The sequence below is a fragment of the Tenrec ecaudatus genome, chromosome 13 (genome assembly GCF_050624435.1).
Source record: "Tenrec ecaudatus isolate mTenEca1 chromosome 13, mTenEca1.hap1, whole genome shotgun sequence".
Lineage (NCBI taxonomy): Eukaryota > Metazoa > Chordata > Mammalia > Afrosoricida > Tenrecidae > Tenrec > Tenrec ecaudatus.
The window spans coordinates 102,572,883-102,592,700 of NC_134542.1; the positions used below are offsets into that span (position 1 = coordinate 102,572,883).

Here is a 19,818-nt window from a genome sequence, read left to right on the forward strand (position 1 = left end):
GAGTAGAGACCCAATGTTGATCTGCTACTGTAATACTAAACCTATAAATATATGCACATAAATCATTTCCCTATCCTCATATATATATTTACATAGTACATGCCTGTATTTAGACCTCTATAAATGCCCTTTTTCTCCTTGCTCTTTCCTCTATTTCCTTTGACTTTCCTCTTGTCCCACTATCATGCTCAGCCTTCATTTGGGTTTCAGTAATTCCTCTCAGTTACATTACCCTTGGTCACGCCCCACCAGGCCTCCTACACCATCCTCACCATTGATTTGCATCACTTGTTCCCTTGTCCCTGGGTTTGTTAACACCACTTCCTTTCCCCCCACATTCCCTCTCCCATATCCCCTCGTATCTGTCGATCCCGTTGTTATTTTCTCCTCCAGATTGTTCATCCAGCCTATCTTATTTAGACAGATCTATGGAGATAATAACATGCACAAAAACAAGACAGAGCAAAACCAAGCAACAAAAGAAAATAAAACAACAAAAAAAGCCAATGACAAAGCATAATACAACACAACAACAGCAACAAAAGCTTGTAGTTATTTCAAGGACTGTTTGTTGGCCTTTATGAGTGTTTTCCGGTCAAGTCTGATAGGGTGCCTAGACCTGGCCCTAAAGTTTATTTTTGGTATTCCCTGAAGACTTCTTTGCTCTGTTCCCCTTGCTGTTCTGTTGCATGCCCTTAGTGTTTTGCCTCAGTGTGGTGGGATCAGTTCGGGCACAATTCCCACACTATCTCCAGTGTTGTCCCTGTAGGTCTATGGGTCAGTGAGGGATGTCGTGTCTTATAGTGGGGCCGGCCATATGGTCTTCTCTGTGGATTGGCTGCTCTGAGTGAGAATCTCATCGTCAAGTCTTGGTGGGCCAGGATATACTCCACTCTCTCTTCCTCCCCCATCATTTGCTCCCATATGCTCTGATCAAATATGTCATTCTCTCTGAGCTGCAGCTTCAGTGCTGTCCTCTTAAATAAGTTCTTATGGTGGGAGGGGAAGCTGTCCATGTAGTTGGGAGTGGGTCCAGCCCCTCAGACCTCTCCACCGGTTCTCTACTCCATGCCGGCATGTTGCATTCACATATTGGAGCACCGGGTTGAAGTCTGGTCCCTCTTTCCCTGTGGAGATATAAACTATACCCTCTCCTTGCGTGGGTTATTACCCTGTTCCCCCACTACCCATTTTCCTCCCACCCCCCATCCTTTTTGGTTGGCTACCAAATGTATCCCTGAATTTGTTCTGGCCCCTACCATACTACCTGGTCCTTGCCCTAGCAATGTTTGTATACAGTAGTTTTTTCCCTATGCCCCTTTTGCATTTTTTTAAGCTTACCTCAGCAGATTCATGTTGGATTTGTCCTGTAGTGCTTGGCTCACTTCACTTAGCATGATTTCTTCCAGTTCTTCCCATGTGGTTATGCTTCATATGTTCATCACTGCCTTTTAGCTATGGTTACCACATGTGGGAGAGATGAAAAAAAGAGGAAGCTATAGCTTGTGGTCCTTAATTTTTGTTATGAATGATAAATTTGTTGCAAACGTGGCCTAGTGGTGATGGACACACAGCACAATGAAAGCAAGTAATGTCACTGAATTAAAGATGCAAAAAATGGCAAAATACAAAATTATTTGTTGCGTGTATGTGATTCACTGTAAAATAAATAAGCTAAAACAAAGAAACCTTTCAAAGAAATTATGTGGCCCAATAGAAATAACACATAGACTTCACAGAAGAAAAAAAACCTTAAGATAGTGGTGACCTACTCTAAAGCTAAGCCCGGTCTTATCCTCAGATTACTGTATGAATAGCTGAATGCTAACATCAATGGGCTGAAGTATAGGAACAATTGCAGGCATGCTGCAGGATTTCGTGCTGTAGTGTGTAAGATCGCTACGGATGGGAGCGAACTAGATAACTAGATGATACCTAACGGTAACAATGGGCCACAATAGTGTTATTGTGGAAACTTGGAGCTATTGTAAAAAATATCACAGTGAACATTGGTATACAAGACTCTGACGCTCTCTTTCACATCTTTTGGGTATATGGCTGGAATGAAATGAGTGAATCATATAAAAATTATATATATTTGAGGAATTGCCACTCTATTTTTCACATTTTTCATTCTTACCAGTAATAGATAAAGGTTCCAGTTTCTATGCAACTTCAACAATGTTTGCTGTTTTCTGCTTTGGGAGGTTTTTGTTTGTTTGGGTTGTTAATAGTCTTTGTTTTGTTGGTGGTGGTTTAGTCATCTTAGCATGAGTAAAGGAGCCTTGGTGGTGTAATGGTTATGTTTTGACCTGCTAACTCAAAGGTCAGCAATTCTAAACCACCAGCTGCTCCTTGGGAAAAAGATGGGGCTTTCTATTCCGGTAAAGAGTTACAGTCTAGGAAACTAACTGGAGCAGTTTCACCTTGGCCTATAGGGTTACTATGAACTGACAGCACGTCAATGGCAGAGTTTGCTTGGTTGGTTGGTAGGTTGGTTGGTTGGTTGGTTGGTTGGTTGGTTGGTTGGTTGGTTGGTTGGTTGGTTGGCTGTTGGCTGGCTGGCTGGTGGGTTGTTTGTTTGTTTGTTTGGTTGGTTGGTTGGTTGGTTGCCTGGCTGGCTGGTTCATTTGATGACATTGACTCCAGCCTTTGAGGTGTCCAACAGTTCTCACTCTCTTTTTCTGAGCTCCTCCTTCGTTAATATAAACTTATACCCCTCTTTAGTTGCTATTGTTGACTGATTCTCATAGAAATAATTGTTAAAATAATTAATGCTCATATAGCATCTGGGGTCTTAAAGGCTTGGAGGAAGGTTGGGTAGAAAAGGGGAACTGATTATAAGGATCTACATATAAACCCCTCCCTGGGGGACAGACAATAGAAAAGTGGGTGAAGGGAGATGTCCGACAGTGTAAGACATTATGAAATAATAATAATTTATAAATTATCCAGGGTTCGTGAGCGAGGGGTGAATGGGGAGGGAGCATGAAAAATGAGGAGCTGATACTAAGGGCTCAAGTAGAAAGCAAATGTTTCAAGAATGATTATGGCAACAAATGTACAAATGTGCTTGACACAATGGGTGGGTGGATGGATTATGATAAGAGTTGTAAAAGCCCCCAATGATATGATTAAAAAATAATAATGATGATTTAATGCTCAAGAATAGTTTTTACTAGTTATGTAAACTATTATTTGGTTTTAAGGAGATTCCAGGGGATATTTTTATTATGATTGAGTGAAGGCTTATAGAGCAAATTTTTTTTATATTCCATGGTCCATATATAGTTTGCTTTATGACACCACTTGCAGTATCAACCATGTAACAGCACTGTTCCCATTTTTTTCCTGTGTCTTCTGCTTTTATTTATACTTCTTCCTTAACTATTCTTACCTTCTGAGCTTTATCCAGAGCAAATGCTATGTTTTTATTACTATACCTGTTTGATTGTTATAAGGAATTCTTACCTCCATGGTGTTATTTTGCATCCTATAGGGCTGTCTTAATTTTGACTACAAGTCAAAGGATTAATTCAGTTCCTGAAATATGACCAAAAGTCACAGCCTTGGGAGTTCGCAATAATTTTGAGTTTGTTCCACCTGGGTCTCCCATCCTGTCCAAGGTACTTGTTGTGAACTATTTCAGAGTGGTTGGCAATGGTAACAGGACACCATCTAATTCTTCTGCTCTCTGGATGGTGGAGTCCATTAGTAATAGGAATTATTTGTTTTCATGTTTTATTTTTTCTACCCTCTTCTGTACTCCTAATGGGAGAGACCAATAATGTCATATGAGATAGCCCCTTACAAGCGTTTTAGTTCTCAGTTGCTACTCAGTTTACAAAAGTGGACTACATAGGTCTTTAATGAACTATGTTGTGCCAGTTGACCTCGGTGTCCCCAATGACTGTACTCTTGAGCTTCCAGGTCTAGTGACTCATTTTCTCCTGGTGTCTAGTTACAGTCAAAAAATTTATATGCAATTGTCCTCCATTCACTCTAAAATGAATATAGGTATTGTTATAACAAGTACAAATATATTTATGGAATCATAACTCTTCATCTTTCCTACTCATCCATGTATTTATAGATCATTGCATGTTATTTCTGATAACACAGGATTATATATGTAATAATATTTACTTTTGTGGTATTACACTCGTACAACCCTTTAAGTCTTTTTTTAGTGAATTTTGTTGGTCCCTTATTGCTTGTTTCTTGCCTTCTTTTCATCCAAATTAATAGGTGTCTAATATCTAAATTAGTGATTTCTCATCTTCTAATTTCCCAGCCTTAATAACCATCAAATAATAATTACTAATTTTCCCTGTGTAACCGTTAGCTTATTTTTTTATAAGGGATTCATACAATTTTCTAGTGTGGTAATGTCTCTATGTCATTTTGTAACTGGATATACTCACTTCATAAAATGTGTCCAGGAGCTTGCTATCCTTTTTTATATTCTGGAAGAGTTTCTGTAGAATTAATAGTAACTCCTCTCTCAATGCTTGGTAGAATTCCCTAGTGAAGTCATGGAATCCTATATTTATTTTTCCTCTTGGGAGTTTTTAGTGACCTGTTCTATTTCTTCTTTCGTGTGTTTTAAATCATTTTTGGGGGGACTCTTACAGCTCTTATAACATTCCGTACATCAATTGTATCAAGCATATTTGTACATATGTTGCCATCATCATTTTCTAAACATTTAATTTCTATTTGAGCCTTGGCTTCAGCTCCCCTTTTTCACTCCCTGCCCCCACTCTCACCCTAATGACCCCTTGATAAATTCTAATTATTACTGTTTTCATATCTTATACCAACTGCTGTCTCCCTTCATCCACATTTCTGTTGTTCATCCCCCTGGGGGGGTGTGAATTAAGAGTCAATCATTTTAGTCAGTTTCCCTTCCTCGCCTCTATCCCCCCCACCTTCCCTGTACCCTCCTGATATCACTACTCCCATTTCTGTTCGTGAGGGGTTTATCTGACCTGGATTCCGTGTGTTGTGAATTCTTTCTGTACCAGTGTACATGCTCAGGTCTAGCCAGAACTGAAAAGCAGGACCGGGGTCACAATAGAAAGGGCTGAGGAAGCCTCAAAGAACCAGAGGAATATTGTGTATTTCACTGATGTGATACTGTGTACTGGGTGATTCATCCCTTCCTTGTGACCCTTCTGTGAGGGGATGTCCTATTGTCTACAGATGAGTTTTGGGTCTCTGCTCTGAACCCCCTTGTCCTCAACAATGTTAGGGTTTTTTGGTGGGGTAGGGGGTTCTTCTGGTGCCTGTTATCTGATCCCATCGATACCTCATGTTCACACAGGCTGATCTGATTCTTCCATGTGGGCATGTTGCTTCTCTGCTAGATGGCCACTTGTTTAACTTCAAGCCTTTAAGATGCCGGAGGCTATATCTTTTGATAGTCAGGCACCATCAGCTTTTCTCACCACATTTGCTTATGCACTCATGTTGTCTTCCACAATCCTGTCAGGAGGGTGAGCATCACAGAATGCCAAGTTTATTAGAACAAAGTGTTTTTGCGTTGAGGGAAGGCTTGAGCAGAGGCCCGAAGTCCATCTACTTTCTCAATGTATTGCCATATAAATATATGTCTCTATGTCAATACCTCTATTTTTAGGAACTAATAAATTTACATAAGTGCACACCTATGTTTATACCTCTATAGTTTTGCTTCCTAGATCTTACCTCTGTTTCATTTTGCCTTTTTCCTGCCCAACCATCACACTTGCCCTTCTTCTGCCTCTTAGTAACTCCTCTCGGCTAGATTGCTGTTGTTGCAACACCACCAGACTCTATGTCCTCCTCGTTGTCACTTTTAATTCCCTGTTGTTCCCCTGGCTTTGGGATTGTTTGCTCACTGCTCTTTTCCTCCACCCCCTTCTCCCCCAGGTCCCTCCGGAACCATTAGTCCATTGGTTTCTCCTCGGCCTTGCTTCCCATGCCTATCTTATATTGGTAGGCAAAACAACAATAACAGAGACAAAACAAAAAGTGAACAAAAGATGGAATAAAAACAGAAAAAGGAAACAAGAAAAAACTTGCAACAGAAAAGGCATTCATACTTCCAGGTCTTTCCACTGACCTTTATAACTATCTCTCCATGGTTCCTAGGGGGTTCCAGGAAATGCCCCCCCAACCCTGAAGTCTATTTTGGGGCCTTCTCGGGGATTTTGTGGCTTGGCTTTGCTCCCTTTGCTGATCTGTTATGTTCCTTTCTTGATTCGCCTCATTGTGGGGATGGTCAGTTTGGATTCACTCCCTGCCATGTGTCCCCAGTATTGTCCTCTGTCATGGTATGCTTCAGCAAGGGGACATCATGTCTCTAGCTGTTGTTGACCCTACAGTCCTGTCCGTGCCTTAAAAGCTTCGTGCAGGGCAGTCAGCCTCAGGGCTTGATGTGCCAGTATGGGGTCTAGGCCCACACTCTTATCTTTTTCCTTCTTGGTTTGCTTCTGTGTGGGCATGGCAGGCCAACCCCTCTCCCAAACCTGTAGGTTTAGTGTTGTCCTCTGTAGCACACACTTCTGAGGGGTTGGGGTGGGGGGGGGCGGTCTATGTTTTCTTTTGTTATGGTTGTGTTGAGGTTTGATATATCAGTCTGTGTTAATTTAGGAAGATAGTGTGTTTCTAACATCTTGTGAATTTCTTATAGATTTTCAAATTTGTTATCGTGTCGTCTATGGTGCCATCAAGTCACTTCTGACTCATAGCAAACCCATGGCACCGCAGACCAGGACGCTGCCTGCTCCGTCACCGTCCTCACAGCTCTTATGTTTGAGCCCATAGTTGCAGCCACTGTGTCCATCCATCTTCATGAGGGCCTCTCTTGTCTCACTGCCCCTTTATTTTAGCAAGCATGGTGTCCATCCCCAGGTGTCATCCCTCCTGACAACAAACATATCCAAAGTACATGAGAGCCTTGCCGTCCTTGCCTCTAAGAAGGAACTTTCTCACTGTACTCCTTCCAAGACTGATCTGTTGGTTCTTTGGGCAGCCCATGGTACTTTCAATCTTCTTTGCCAGCATCGTAATTCACATGAATTGATTCTTCTTACGTCTTCCTTAATTACTGTCTTATGTCTTCCTTAATTATTTGCTTTTAAAAAATAAGCAAATTTCACATGCTTCTGGGACCGTTCAAATCCCATGCTGGGTCAGGAGTATCTGTGTCCCCAAGCTTTGCTTTGCAGCACTGTAAAGAGGTCAGTAGTATGGTGTTCACTTTTTCAGTTGCTTCTGTTGATGTTATTTTTAATTTCTTACTCGTGGTATTTACTTCTTAGTGTTATTTCCCTTTGTTAAGTTTTCTAATTTTATTAATCCTCTTAAAGAGCTAGTTTCTTGTCTTACTGATTTTTCCTACTGTTTTCTGTTCTCTAGTTCCTTTATTTATACTCCGATTTTGTTGCTTTTCTTCTGATGGCTGAAGATTTGTGTTTCTGCACTTGTTCTAGTTGTTGAAGATGTGGGATTGAGGTTTTGAATTTGGGTCTTTTTTTCTGTTTGATATGTACATTTATTGCTAAAACTTGGGTTCTGACTACTGCCTCTGCTGCATCCTAAAGGTTTTGGTATGGTGTATTTTAGTTTTCACATCAAGAATCTTTCATTTTTCATTTTTATTTCTTCAATTATCCATTAGTTTTAAGCAAGGTGCTCTTTGATTTTCATGTATTTACTATTTTTTGGTTGTCTTACTGCTTTTCCAATTTTATAAGTTTGATCTGAGAACAGGATTCATAATAGCTCAATGTATTTAAATTGTGAACGCTTTCTCTGTGGCCTAACATGTGGTCTATTCTGGAGGTTTTTATTGTGAACTGGAAAAAATGCATATTGAGTTGTGACTGGATTAAGTGCTCGATGTTTCAGCAGTCGATTTGACTAATTGTGTAATTTTGATCTGTGTCTTTTTTGGGGTTTCTTTCTAGATGTCCTGCCCTTCATTGAGAGTGGTGTATTGAAGTCTCCTATTATTATTGTCGATTTTTTCTTTTGGGCTCTTCTACTCTAAGAATTGATTGGTGTTTTTTTTGAGGGTGAAGATATTGAGAGTGCATACATATTTATTACGTTTATGTGTTCTTGTTCAATTTTCCCTTTAATCATTATATAGTGATCTGTGTTCTCTCTCATGATATATTTTGCCTTGAGAACTACTTTATCAGAGATTAATATCTTCACTCCTGCCTTTTAAATTTCCATTAGCTTGATATATTTTCTTCCAACCTTTTGATTTTCAGACTATTTTTGTCTTTATGTTGGAGGTGTGTTTCCTATCAGCCGCAGATTAATGGGCCTTGTTTTCTTATCCATTCTGTTATTCTCTGCCTTTTGTCTGCTGCATTTAATCCATTTAAATGCAGTGTCTTTGTTAATAGATATGAATTTATTACTGTAATTTTGCTGGGGGGGTTCATTCTAGTGTTGTTTGCTTCTGTGTTTCTCATACTTTTCTTTATTTAGTAGTACTTTATGATGGTGCTTTTTTGATGCATTTTTTCCTTTATGGGAGGAGGGAATCACTTCATTTTTCTCCTGCCAACTGGTGATGTACTGGTGGGATCATCCTGCCAACCTTGTTCGCAATAGGCAACCACTTATGCTATACTAGAGTTTCTGGAGCAGGACATCCTGTTTGGCCAAGCAGAAGGTCAGCTAGAAAGAGGACCAGAGAGAAGATGGATTAATGCTGTGAGGGCATCAAAGGCCTCCCATATGATAAGGACTGTAAGAGGCTGGAAGCCTGGGCCGTTTTCCTTCTGTTCGGCATAGGGTCGCTGTGAGTTAGAAGTGACTCAGGAGCTCCTAACAACAACCACATGCTACCTGATAGCGCTGCCGAGTAAGCACTGGACTCCTAACCTCAATGTCAGAGTCTCAACCTCGCCAATCTCTTGGTAGGGTCACTAGGAGTTGTAAGTGACTCAATAACAATGTGCTTTTGTATACACTTGACAACCAACTATGAATAAGCAACTCTCTTCCAGGTAAGCTTAAATTAGAAAAAGAGAAAATACAAGATCAAAAAGTCATGGCATAATGAGACTGGTACTAAAGGTAAACATAGAGGTAATATATTAAAGAAATAATTATACTAATCCTTGGTAACTGATGAGGCAACATAAAGAAAGGGAAGGCAGATGAGGAGACAAGGAGTTGTTTTCATATGTGAGATCAAACACAGTGAACAGAGTCAAGGAGAAGCATTCTTTTGGGAGATGTTGCGTGATAGAGGGTATCTAAAGATATTAATACAGCATAGGAATTGACTTGAAAAAGTTTGCAATCGTTTTTGCATGTCAGCTTGAACTTGAAATTTACCATGTAGGGACTGTGGGATTTTTTTTTTAGTGTTAGAGTCACATGAGCAAATGTATAGTATTAACAAGCATAAGAGGGTGAAAAATAAATTCGAGGATAGCTGGAGGCAAGTAACACAAACAGGTTCATAAAAATTGAAATAAACAAATATTTACCCTTCTACCTATCTTCAAGGAGCACTGATGTTACATGTCTTGCTGCTGGCTGTAAGGTCAGCTGTTTGAGCCCACCAGCTGCACTGTGGGAGAAAGATGAGGCTATCTCCTGGAAAATGTAGGTAGTCTTGGGAATGCACTGGATAGTTCTACTCCCTCCTACAAAGTGGCTGTAAGTCAGAACCAATGGAAGTGGTGATCCTGACCTTCACGGCTGTGAACTAAATAGGATTTGAAACTTTATTACACCAGTCTTTTTTTTTTAATTTTCTGTGGCAAGCTGTAGTTAAGAGAATGTAAACAGGGAAATTTCTTCCTAAAAATACTAAATTTGTTGGGTAACCTTGAAAATACACTGTAAATGTCTTACCTGAGCCAGTCATAGCCACTCAGGTATGGACAGAGTTTAGCATTGATCAACTTACAGACAATTCAAATCTGATGGTGACATTGCCAAATAGGACCTTCCAAACAGGTGAGTGTGGACTTCCAACGGTCTATTTGGCAGATAGTGGCTATAATGTGTATAAAATGACTCTAATAAGTGTATAAGAATCCTTGACCATATCATGATCACATCATGATATTTGGAGAGAGAAAGTTGACATTGTCAAGGATTTCATCTTCCTTGGATCCATAATCCCTGCTCATGGAAGCAGCAGTCAAGAGATCCGATGACACATTACACTGAGTAAATCTGCTGCACAGACATTAAGGCTGACACTCCCAGTGTGAGAAGCAGATGACTACTATCCCAAGCATATAGAGCTGGTTGACATTGGTCTTTGGTTAGGAGCTTTTGCCTTTAGGGTACCCAATTAATTGTGGCCCAGGACTATTTTGATGTCTTCCTTGTTTTATTTTGACATGGATTAGTCTGGTAGGTGTGCTTCTGCTTTGGGGAATGAATATTATTGAAAATGTTGCCTATCACCAACCACCACTGTTTATGTAAATGTGCCCAGTCGCTGAGGAGTTTATTATGTACAAACTCAACAGTTCATGTATTGCAGTTTGTAGCTAGTCTATATTTTTATAGTTTCTTATTCTCCACCGTGTTTTAAACTCTATACCATTTGAGAAATTGATGACACTATCAATCAAATTACAGAGGGATAATTTATAATGTTTTCAATCATAAAATTATAATGAGATCTCTAACATAATCCAGCACACATTTAAACCATAGATATATGAATAGATTGGGGGCTCACACTTAATTCTAGTCCCAATCTAAGAATAATTAGTTCTTAGAAAGAAATAATTATGTTATTTCTGATCCATGCTCACCTGCAGGAAGAGATCGCTGAAGATATGGGTGCTGTCGCAAAGTGTGGTCAAAACCTATTTAATGCCCAGCTGTCAGAATAGTATCTTGGATTTTACAATCTTGTCTCCAAATAAGCAGCCATCTAAGTAAGGTGTCAATTAAGTCCATATGGAAGAAGCACATCAGCCTGTGTGATTCAAACGTTGTAAATAATAAAATCAAAATCCAAAGGAGGGTGTGGTATCAGAGTTTCAGTTGTGAACACCCAGTTGGTAGAAGGTTATGGATGATATTGGATGCCCAAGATCTATTGCCAGGATCCACACATGGATTAAGCCTCAGGTTAATCCCTTCTGACCATAGACCAGGGATGTGAACAGCTTTGATATAATGCAGATTAAATTTGAAAGTGGATCACGGCAGTTAGGTTAAATTTTAACATCTTATCATTTTATCTCCCTTTTGACCTATTTTAAATTTCTTCTGATTTTTAATGTTTTCTAATTTCTTTTCAATTGAAGTTTTTCTCTGTTTTAATCTGTTATTGATGTTAGTTTTGTTGTTTTGTTTTGTTTTATGTAGATGAAATCCAGGATAGGTAAATCTATAGACACTATAATTGGATTAATATTTTCCTAGGGTTATAGTAAAGGAGGTTGGTGGGGAAATGGGGAAGCTAATAACAAAGACTACAAGAAAGAAGAAAATATTCTAAAATTGAGTGTGGTGATGACTATACAACTTTTCTTAATATAATTGAACTATCAAATTGTATGATATGTGAATTCTATGCCAATGAAAATGTTAAAAATTTAATTGTTGAAAATCAAAGATGTTATTTTAAGGACTAAATGTTGACATGGTATGAGGATGGCCAAAGAACAATTACCCTTTGAATGATGGTGCTGGTGGAAAATATTGAAGGTGCAATGGACCGCCATACAAGCAAAATAATCTATCTAAGGACGGTAGCCAGAACAGCCCTTAGAGGCAAGGTTGAAAACACTTCATCTCGTGTACTTTGCGCATGTTCTCAGGAGAGAGAAGGCCCTGGAGAAGGATGGCATGCTTGCTAAAGTGGACGGGGAGAATGCAGAAGACGACTCTTGATGAGATGGACTGATGCAGTGGCAGCAACGTGGGCTCAAGCATAAGAACAGTTCTGAGGATGGCACAGTACTGAGCAGTGTGTGTGTGTGTGTGTGTGTGTGTGTGTGTGTGTGTGTGTGTGTGTTGCTCATAAGGTCACCTTGAGTCAGACTGATTTGGCAACACTACCATCACCACCAATGTATTTTTTGCCTATCCCTTTTCCTCCCTTATTCTTTCTTTCCTTTATTTACTTTCTCTTCTATGTATTACTTTCTTTCTTGTTCAGAATGCTTTCTCTCTGCCATCACAATTTTCTTTAGCTCCAATGAGTTTAGAGTTTTTGCGGGGCTTCATAGTAAATAGACAGTGCAAAAGAGCACATGTTCTAAAATTGTTAGGGACAGTGTGAAAGTGTGGTATGAACCAGTGGTGGTGGTTGTTAGGTGCCCTCGAGTCAGCTATGGCCCATAGCAACCCTGTGCACAACCTACTAAAATACTGTACCCTCCTTGCAATTGTTCCTATGCCTGAACCCATTATCACAACTGGGGTGTGAATCCATCTCATTAAGAGTCTTCCTCTTTTTCACTGCCCCTCCATTTTATTAAACATGATGTCCTTCTCCAATGACTGGTCTCTCCTGACATCATTTCCAAAAGTGCATAAGTTGAAGTCTTGCCATCCGTGCCTCTAAGGAGCTCTCTGGCCATACTTCTCACAAGATGAATCAGTCTTTTTAGGTGTCGAAGGTACTTTTAGGTGTCTTTTGGGTGTGCATGGTACTTTCAACATTCTTCTCTAGCACCACAATTCAAATGAATCATTTATTCTATGTACAGTCTTCCTTGTTCAATGACCAACTTTCAAATGCATATGATGCAATGGAGAATTCCATGGCTTGCTTGGATCAAGTGCACCTTACTGCTCAAATCTTACTATTTGCTTACTTATAGTAACATATTAACTTCCCCCAATAAATTCCCTTAATCTTGAGTATTTTATTTGAATTCTGTGTGTCCATTGCAATGAATTATTGATTCCAGGATAGAAATAGAATGTGGCTGAATGAATGATTGGTGTCAGAATAGGCTATAGAAGGATGGAGGGTGAAGGCATGTCTGACCCTTCTCTTGTAGCAATAAAGATGTCAAAGGATGACAGACAAGTCCACCTCCTTTGCTGTTTATTGCTGGGGCAATGTTTCTATGTTATGAAAGGAGGCAATGGAGATTTAAAACTCCAGGAAAGAAACTGGAGATCACAAATGGAACAAGGAGAAGATAGTCTGAGGGAAGATACATCAACTCTAAGTCCAGAATGCTACAGTGTTAGGCAAACAAGCAATACCTACATGTAGCTCACAAGAACATTGTGCATCACCAAAGTGTAAATGGAGGGGGTGACTAATGGCTATTAGCTTCTTGACCAATGAGCTGAAGAAGATGCTTTGGAAATTGATGAATGTGTCTACAGCTTGATCCAACACCCTTCTTCTCCATCTCAGAACTCATTGCCCCAGAGAGGACTGACTGGAAGTCACCCTGTTATTGTGTAAAGGTTTGGGAAGTTTGGATTGAGTTCCCAAATGAGTTCAATGTTTCGTAATTTGACTTCTTAAAGTATTGATGGCATCTAAACTTCTAAGAATAAGCTGAGAGGATTGTTTGTAATATGTAAGCTTGCATGTTTGTGAGCCATCAGAATACTTTAACGACGATGGTTGCGAGATAAATTGCAGTAAATTGGATTAGGAGGAAATACCTGAAATGCATATGAAGAAAGTGTTTGTGGGTATGAATTATTCAAACAGCTGGGACAGTATGAGAACCCGAATGGCCACAAGAAATGTGGTAATTATCATTTGCTTGCTGCATAATAATTACATGCTAATTTACTTTATTAGATTGAATTAATTATTCAAAAATTCCATTCTTATAATAAGGACCTAGAAAGCATGCCTTGAGCAAGAGACCACAAGCTCAGCATTCAAGCCCACCAGCTGCTCCTCAAGAGAAAAATGAGGCTTGCTACTCTGATAGAGAATTGCAGTCTTGGAAACCCACCGTAGCATTTCTACCCTGTCCTGTAGGGGCACCATGCATAGGTTTGTTTTGTTTTGTTCTATGTACAGGAGATGAGCCTTTCTCTTCCCTGCTCAGGAGACAGGCTAGAGTTGGGGTCCAATGACCTCACCCCCCACCATCAACCAGCCTGCCTCCAATCACCACCAAATATGCTGCTACAAGGAAACGGTGACTTTCTTTTTTATCTGAGTGATAAAACTACAAACAAAAACTAATATTTGCAAAAAATAATACCTCTGATGACCAGAACCAAAAGGAGAGAAAGAACCAGGAAAACCAGGATTGCCTGCAGAGTTTCTCCTATGGACAGACTCCCTTAAACCCCTCATAGTTCCATAATATTTCATCCTATTCGGGCTCCGCTTATTTTCCAATCTTATTTCACATTTATGTATAATGAATTTTCCATGTGTATCGCTGTTTTTATATTTGTAAAACAGAAAGCTTATTTTCTTAATTGCATCGTTACTTAAAACCAGATCATAGAGCGAGGGCACCCTTTGGGTGGTGCAAGGGATTCAGTGCTGAACTATAGGCTTAAGGCAGGGTGGCTTGAACCCACCCAGCGATGGCCTGGCAGACAAGCCAGCACTCTGTCTCCAAAGGTCACAGCTTTGAAGCCCAGATGGAGCAAATCCACCTTGCACACCGTGGGTTGCTGCGAATCTGAATTGACAGGGCAGCAATATCAAGAGAGGCAACAGAGGAGCCCGGCCATCTGTCTTCCAGTTGACTTGCAAACCACTCATGTTGTTGACATTGGATGCGTGGTAAAGATGAGAGGTCTGAAAAAGGTCACAGATCAATAATTTTTAAATACAAGAAAAAGAAGCCAAGGAATGGGAAGCAGAAATAGACCTAACAATTAATCACATCCTACTCCTTGGATTGAAAATTATGGGAGTGTTCCTTTCTCTCTTGCATACAGCAGTTTATACAGAGTCCCGCAAACCCCTTCTCTATGGAATCCCTTCTATAGTATTCCCAGGGACAGAGGTCGGTGTTATCTGGTATGCATGTACTCCACAGGTGGCTGAGAAGATTTCCATCCTTTTATAGGAAAGTAACCACTGTGCACTAAAATGAGTCAATTCAACTTTCTCAGCCAACGAGGGTGAAGTGAGGGAAAGTGCGTAGGATGGAGTAGCTGTCTTACAAATGCCTGTTCCCTGGTGGGGATTATCTGCTGTAGAAGTGGCTTTCCAACTTTTAAACATGTGAAACACAGCATTAAAAGTACTTAGAATTGTGATCTAATGCTCTCATTTTCTTGCTCTCATACATAAGACAGAGATGTCAATTGTTTTACTACTTGTCCTTAAGATATTTCTTTGCATTCTCATATTGCTTTCTCTGTTCTATTCCTGTTTTTCCCAAAAAAGTTCTGATTGAGGTACAGCAGGTGGATTTTATAGACTCCACTTGATTGCAAATAGCTCACAGTCGAAAATACTTTCCTCAAGATATTTGAATTAGGGAATGGAACATCGAGGGTTAAGGTGAATCACTCTGCCAACTTAAATTATTTTCCCATCAGTGGATGACAAGTCGGATGGAGTCCCCTTCCTTGGCCTTTGGACTACATGGGCCAAGCCAACTAGGGGAAAATAGATTTACAGGAATATGATGGAGAGAGAGAAAATAAAATGACTGAAATCTATATTATTTAAGTATTTACAGTTCAATAAAAAGATATGTAGTTTGTCCTTTTATAAAATGGCAGTTTGGTTCTTAATAATACATATATACACAGACACACATACATGCATACGCACATTCTTTTTTTCTTTTTAATCATTTTATTGGGGGGCTCGTACAACTCTGATCACAATCCACACATACATCCATTGTGTCAAACACATTTGTACATTTGTTGCCATCATCATTCTCAAAACATTTGCTTTCTACTTGAGCCCTTGGTATCAGCTCCTCATTCCCCCCTCCCCACTTACCCCTTCCTCATGAACCCTTGATAATTTATAAATTATCATATTTTGTCATATCTTACACTGTCTGACATCTCCCTTCACCCACTTTTCTGTTATATGTAGATCCTAGTGATCGGTTTCCTCTTTCTACCCAACCTTCCCTCCACCCTCCTGGTATCACCACTCTCACCACTGGTCCTGAGGAGTTCATCTGTCCTGGATTCCCTGTGTTTCCAATTCCTTTCTGTACCAGTATACATCCTCTGGTCTAGCTGGATTTGTAAGGTAGAATTGAGATGATGATAGTGGGGTGGTGGGGGAGAACACATTAAAGAACTAGAGGAAAGTTGTATGTTTCGTTGTTGCTACACTGCACTCTGATTGGCTTGTCTCCTCCCTGCAACCTTTCTGTAAGGGGATGTCCAGTTGCCTACAGATGCCTACACTCTGCACTCCCTCTCATTCACAATGAAATGATTTTTTGTTCTTTGATGCCTGATCCCACTGACACCTCATAACATAGGCTGGTGTGCTTCTTTCATGTGGGCTTTGTTGCTTTTCTGCTAGATGGCCACTTGTTTATCTTCAAGTTTTTAAGACCTCAGATGCTATATCTTTAGATAGCCAGGCACCATCAGCTTTCTTCACCACATTTGCGTATACACCCGCTTGGTCTTCAGCAATTGTGTCGGAAAGGTGAGCATCATGGAATGCTAATTTAATGAAACAAAGTGTTCTTGCATTGAGGGAGTACTTAAGTAGAGGCCCAATGTCCATCTGATACCTTAGTACTAAACCTATAAATATATTCACATACATCTATTTCCCCATCATCATATATAAATATATCTATATATGTACATGCCTGTATTTAGACCTCTATAAATGTCCTTTACCTCCTAGTTCTTTCCTCTATTTCCTTTTACTTTCCTCTTGTCCCAATATCATGCTTAGGCTTGGGTTTTAGTCATTCCTCTTGCTCACATTGTCCTTGATCAAGCCCTAACAGGTGTCTTACACCCTTCTCACCACCAGATTTGGATCACTTATTGTTTCCTTGTCCCTGGGTTTGTTATCACAACTTCCTTTCCCCCACCTCCCCTTCTCCCATGTCCCCCAGGAACCATTGGTCCCATTGTTTTCTCCTCCAGATTGTTTATCCAGCCTATCATATCTAGATATACCTGAAGAGATAATAATATGCACAACAAGACAGAGCAAAACAAAGCAACAAAAGCAAACAAAATAACAACAAACCAATGACCAAAAAAAGAAAAGCCTGTAAATAGTTCAGGGTCTGTTTGTTGACCTGTAGAAGATTTTTCCAGTTGAGTCTGATGGGGTACCACGACCTGGTCCCAAAGTCTATTTTTGGTGTTCCCTCAGGACTTCCTTGCTCTGCTCCCCTTGCTGTTCTGTTGCACATCCTTAGTCTTTTGCCTTGGTGTGGCGTGGTCAGATCAGACACAATTACCACACTGTTTCCAGTGTTTTCCCCCAAGGGCTATGGGTCATGGAGAGATGTCGTGTCTCAGTGAGGCTGGCCATATCCTCAATATGCATTGGCTGCTCTGAGCAGAAATATAGTCCTCAAAGCTTGGTGGGCCAGGATGTGCTCCACTCTCTTTTCCTCCCTCTTCATTTGTTCCTGTGTGCTCTAATCAGACATGTCTTTCTCCAGGAACTGTTGCCTCAGTGTTGTCCACTGAAGCAAATTCTTCTGGGGGAAGGGGTGGCTGTCCACGTAGTTGGAATTGGGGCTAGCCCCTCAGACCTTTCTATTGGTTCCCTGCTTCATGCCAGTATGTACATGCATTCTTTAATTTTGTACCTAAGCAAAATTATATAGATACTGGCAGGACTATAACCCCATGTACAATATCCTCTAAAAATTTGAATGATACACTAATGTGAATAAACGATCTATAAAAAACAGTAAGATGAATTAAATGACAATGTGATCATACTTTTAATGCTATCAGTCATATTTAAATTCTAATTTCTAATATTTTCCTTCAAGGAAGCTTACAGGTTCGCTACCAATTGAACAAGGAAGAAAGTCATGTCTTTACCATTGATGTAGACAACTTTGCCAACAGAAGGATACACCGTTTGAAGATTACCCGAGAGGGGAGAAAACTCACCATTCAGGTGAATTACTTCCCTTTTCCTGTGCCTTCATGTATGCTTTGGCAGCTCAAAACTTGTAAGGGCCAGATGTAGAGTTGAGGGTTGGACTGTGAACCATGCTTGACCTGAAGAGGTAGCATCCAGCGACCCACAGCCATCAAGATGATTCTGACTCATAGTGACCCTCCCTAGAGTTTCTGAGATGGTAAATCATTAGGGGAGCAGATAGCCTCATATTTCTCTCAAAGAACCACTAGTGGGTTTTAATCACTGACTTTGCAGTTAGCAGTCCAAATTTAACCAGACAGCAGACCTCTCTATAACTAACACAGAGAAATCAAATACTCCCAACCATTACCAACATAAGCATTATCTCAGGAATTGTTAGGAATGTGAATTATTGGCCCCACCCAGTTCTATTTAATTAGAAGTTAGAGTGCAGGGTAGCAATTTATATTGCAATAACAGAACACAAGTCTAGTGAAAGATACATGGGCAAAGGGAAAATTCCGGGTCACTATGAGTGGGCATCTAGCAATGGCAATGAATTTGGTTCAGTGAGAAGGGATTAAATCCCTGAGTGATACAAACAACAAGCCTCCTTGCCTGCTAATTAAAATTTTGGAGGTTCAAATACACCAAGAGGTATCTCTAAATACAGAACTGCAGATCTACTTGTGAAAAATAAGGTGTTGAGAATTATATAAAATACAGTTTTACTTTTATATACATGGCTTTTCATGAGTCTGAATTGTTATTTTGACTTTGCTCTATGCCTTTCATTAATTTGTCAACTAAATAGTCCAACATATGAACTAATATTAGCGCTGTTTCCTCCCGTTCCATGTCAGGGCTCCAACGTTTACGCCAAGTCAGACACAGCTCACTGATCATATCTTGTGTCATTTGAATCAGTCGACCTTTCTCTCAGTACATGTTGTTGTTGTTGTCGTCGTCGTCATCGTATTAGGCAGCATTCATTGGTTCCAACATCCAGCGACCCTATGTACAACGGAATGACACACTTCCCCCACCTTGGAATTGTTCTGAAGTTTGAGCCCTTGTTGAGACCCTCATCATGGTGAGGGTCTTCCTGGTTTTTGCTGTCCCTGTACTTTACCAAACATAACGTCCTTTTACAAAGATGGATCTCTCCTGATGAGATGTTTAAAGAATAGGAGATAGAGTCTCATCATCTTCACCTCCAAGGAGTATTCCGGCTATACTTCTTCCAAGGCAGATAGGTTTGTTCTTTCAACAGTTTGTGGCATTTTAAATATTCTTTACCAGCACCGTTGTTCAAATGCACTGATTTTTTTTCGTGTTCCTTATTCAATGTTCATTTTCCACATGCATAGGAGGCAATTGAAAAGAGCATGGGTTGGGTCTCATTCAAACTCACTGCCATGGAGTCAGTGCTGACTCACAGCAACTCCCTGTAGGTTTCCAAAACCATAACAGTTTACAGGAGAAGAAAGTCCAGTCTTTCTCCCAAGGGCCTGCTGGTGGTTTCGAACAGCAGACCATGTGGATTACAGCCCAATGTATTACCACCACACCACAAGGGATCCCAGTGGCTTAGGTCAGTCAAATATTAGTCTTCAAAGTAGCATCTTTGCTTTCCAACCCTTTAAAGAGGTCTTGTACAGCATATTTACCCAATACAAAGTGTCCTTTGATCTTTACACACACTAATTTTGAAAGGAAAAAAAAGTTTGCATACCAATGTTCTCCTTTTTCTCGTCCCTGGTAATTTGGTTAAGGTGTTAAGGAAGAGCCCAATTTTCTTCAAGAAAAGAGAAAGAAATTAA

The 19,818-nt window shown here is 40.1% G+C and overlaps 1 protein-coding gene across 2 annotated transcripts in view; it reads left to right on the top strand.

The window, feature by feature from the left end:
* The window catches only part of CNTNAP5 (contactin associated protein family member 5), a 1,091,618-nt gene that overhangs the window by 1,028,455 nt on the left and 43,345 nt on the right, over positions 1 to 19,818 (top strand). For both annotated transcript variants that reach the window (XM_075529285.1, XM_075529286.1), the window contains exon 20: positions 17,898 to 18,028. In XM_075529285.1, coding sequence (XP_075385400.1) covers positions 17,898 to 18,028 — 131 coding nt within the window. The remainder of the gene's footprint in view (positions 1 to 17,897; positions 18,029 to 19,818) is intronic.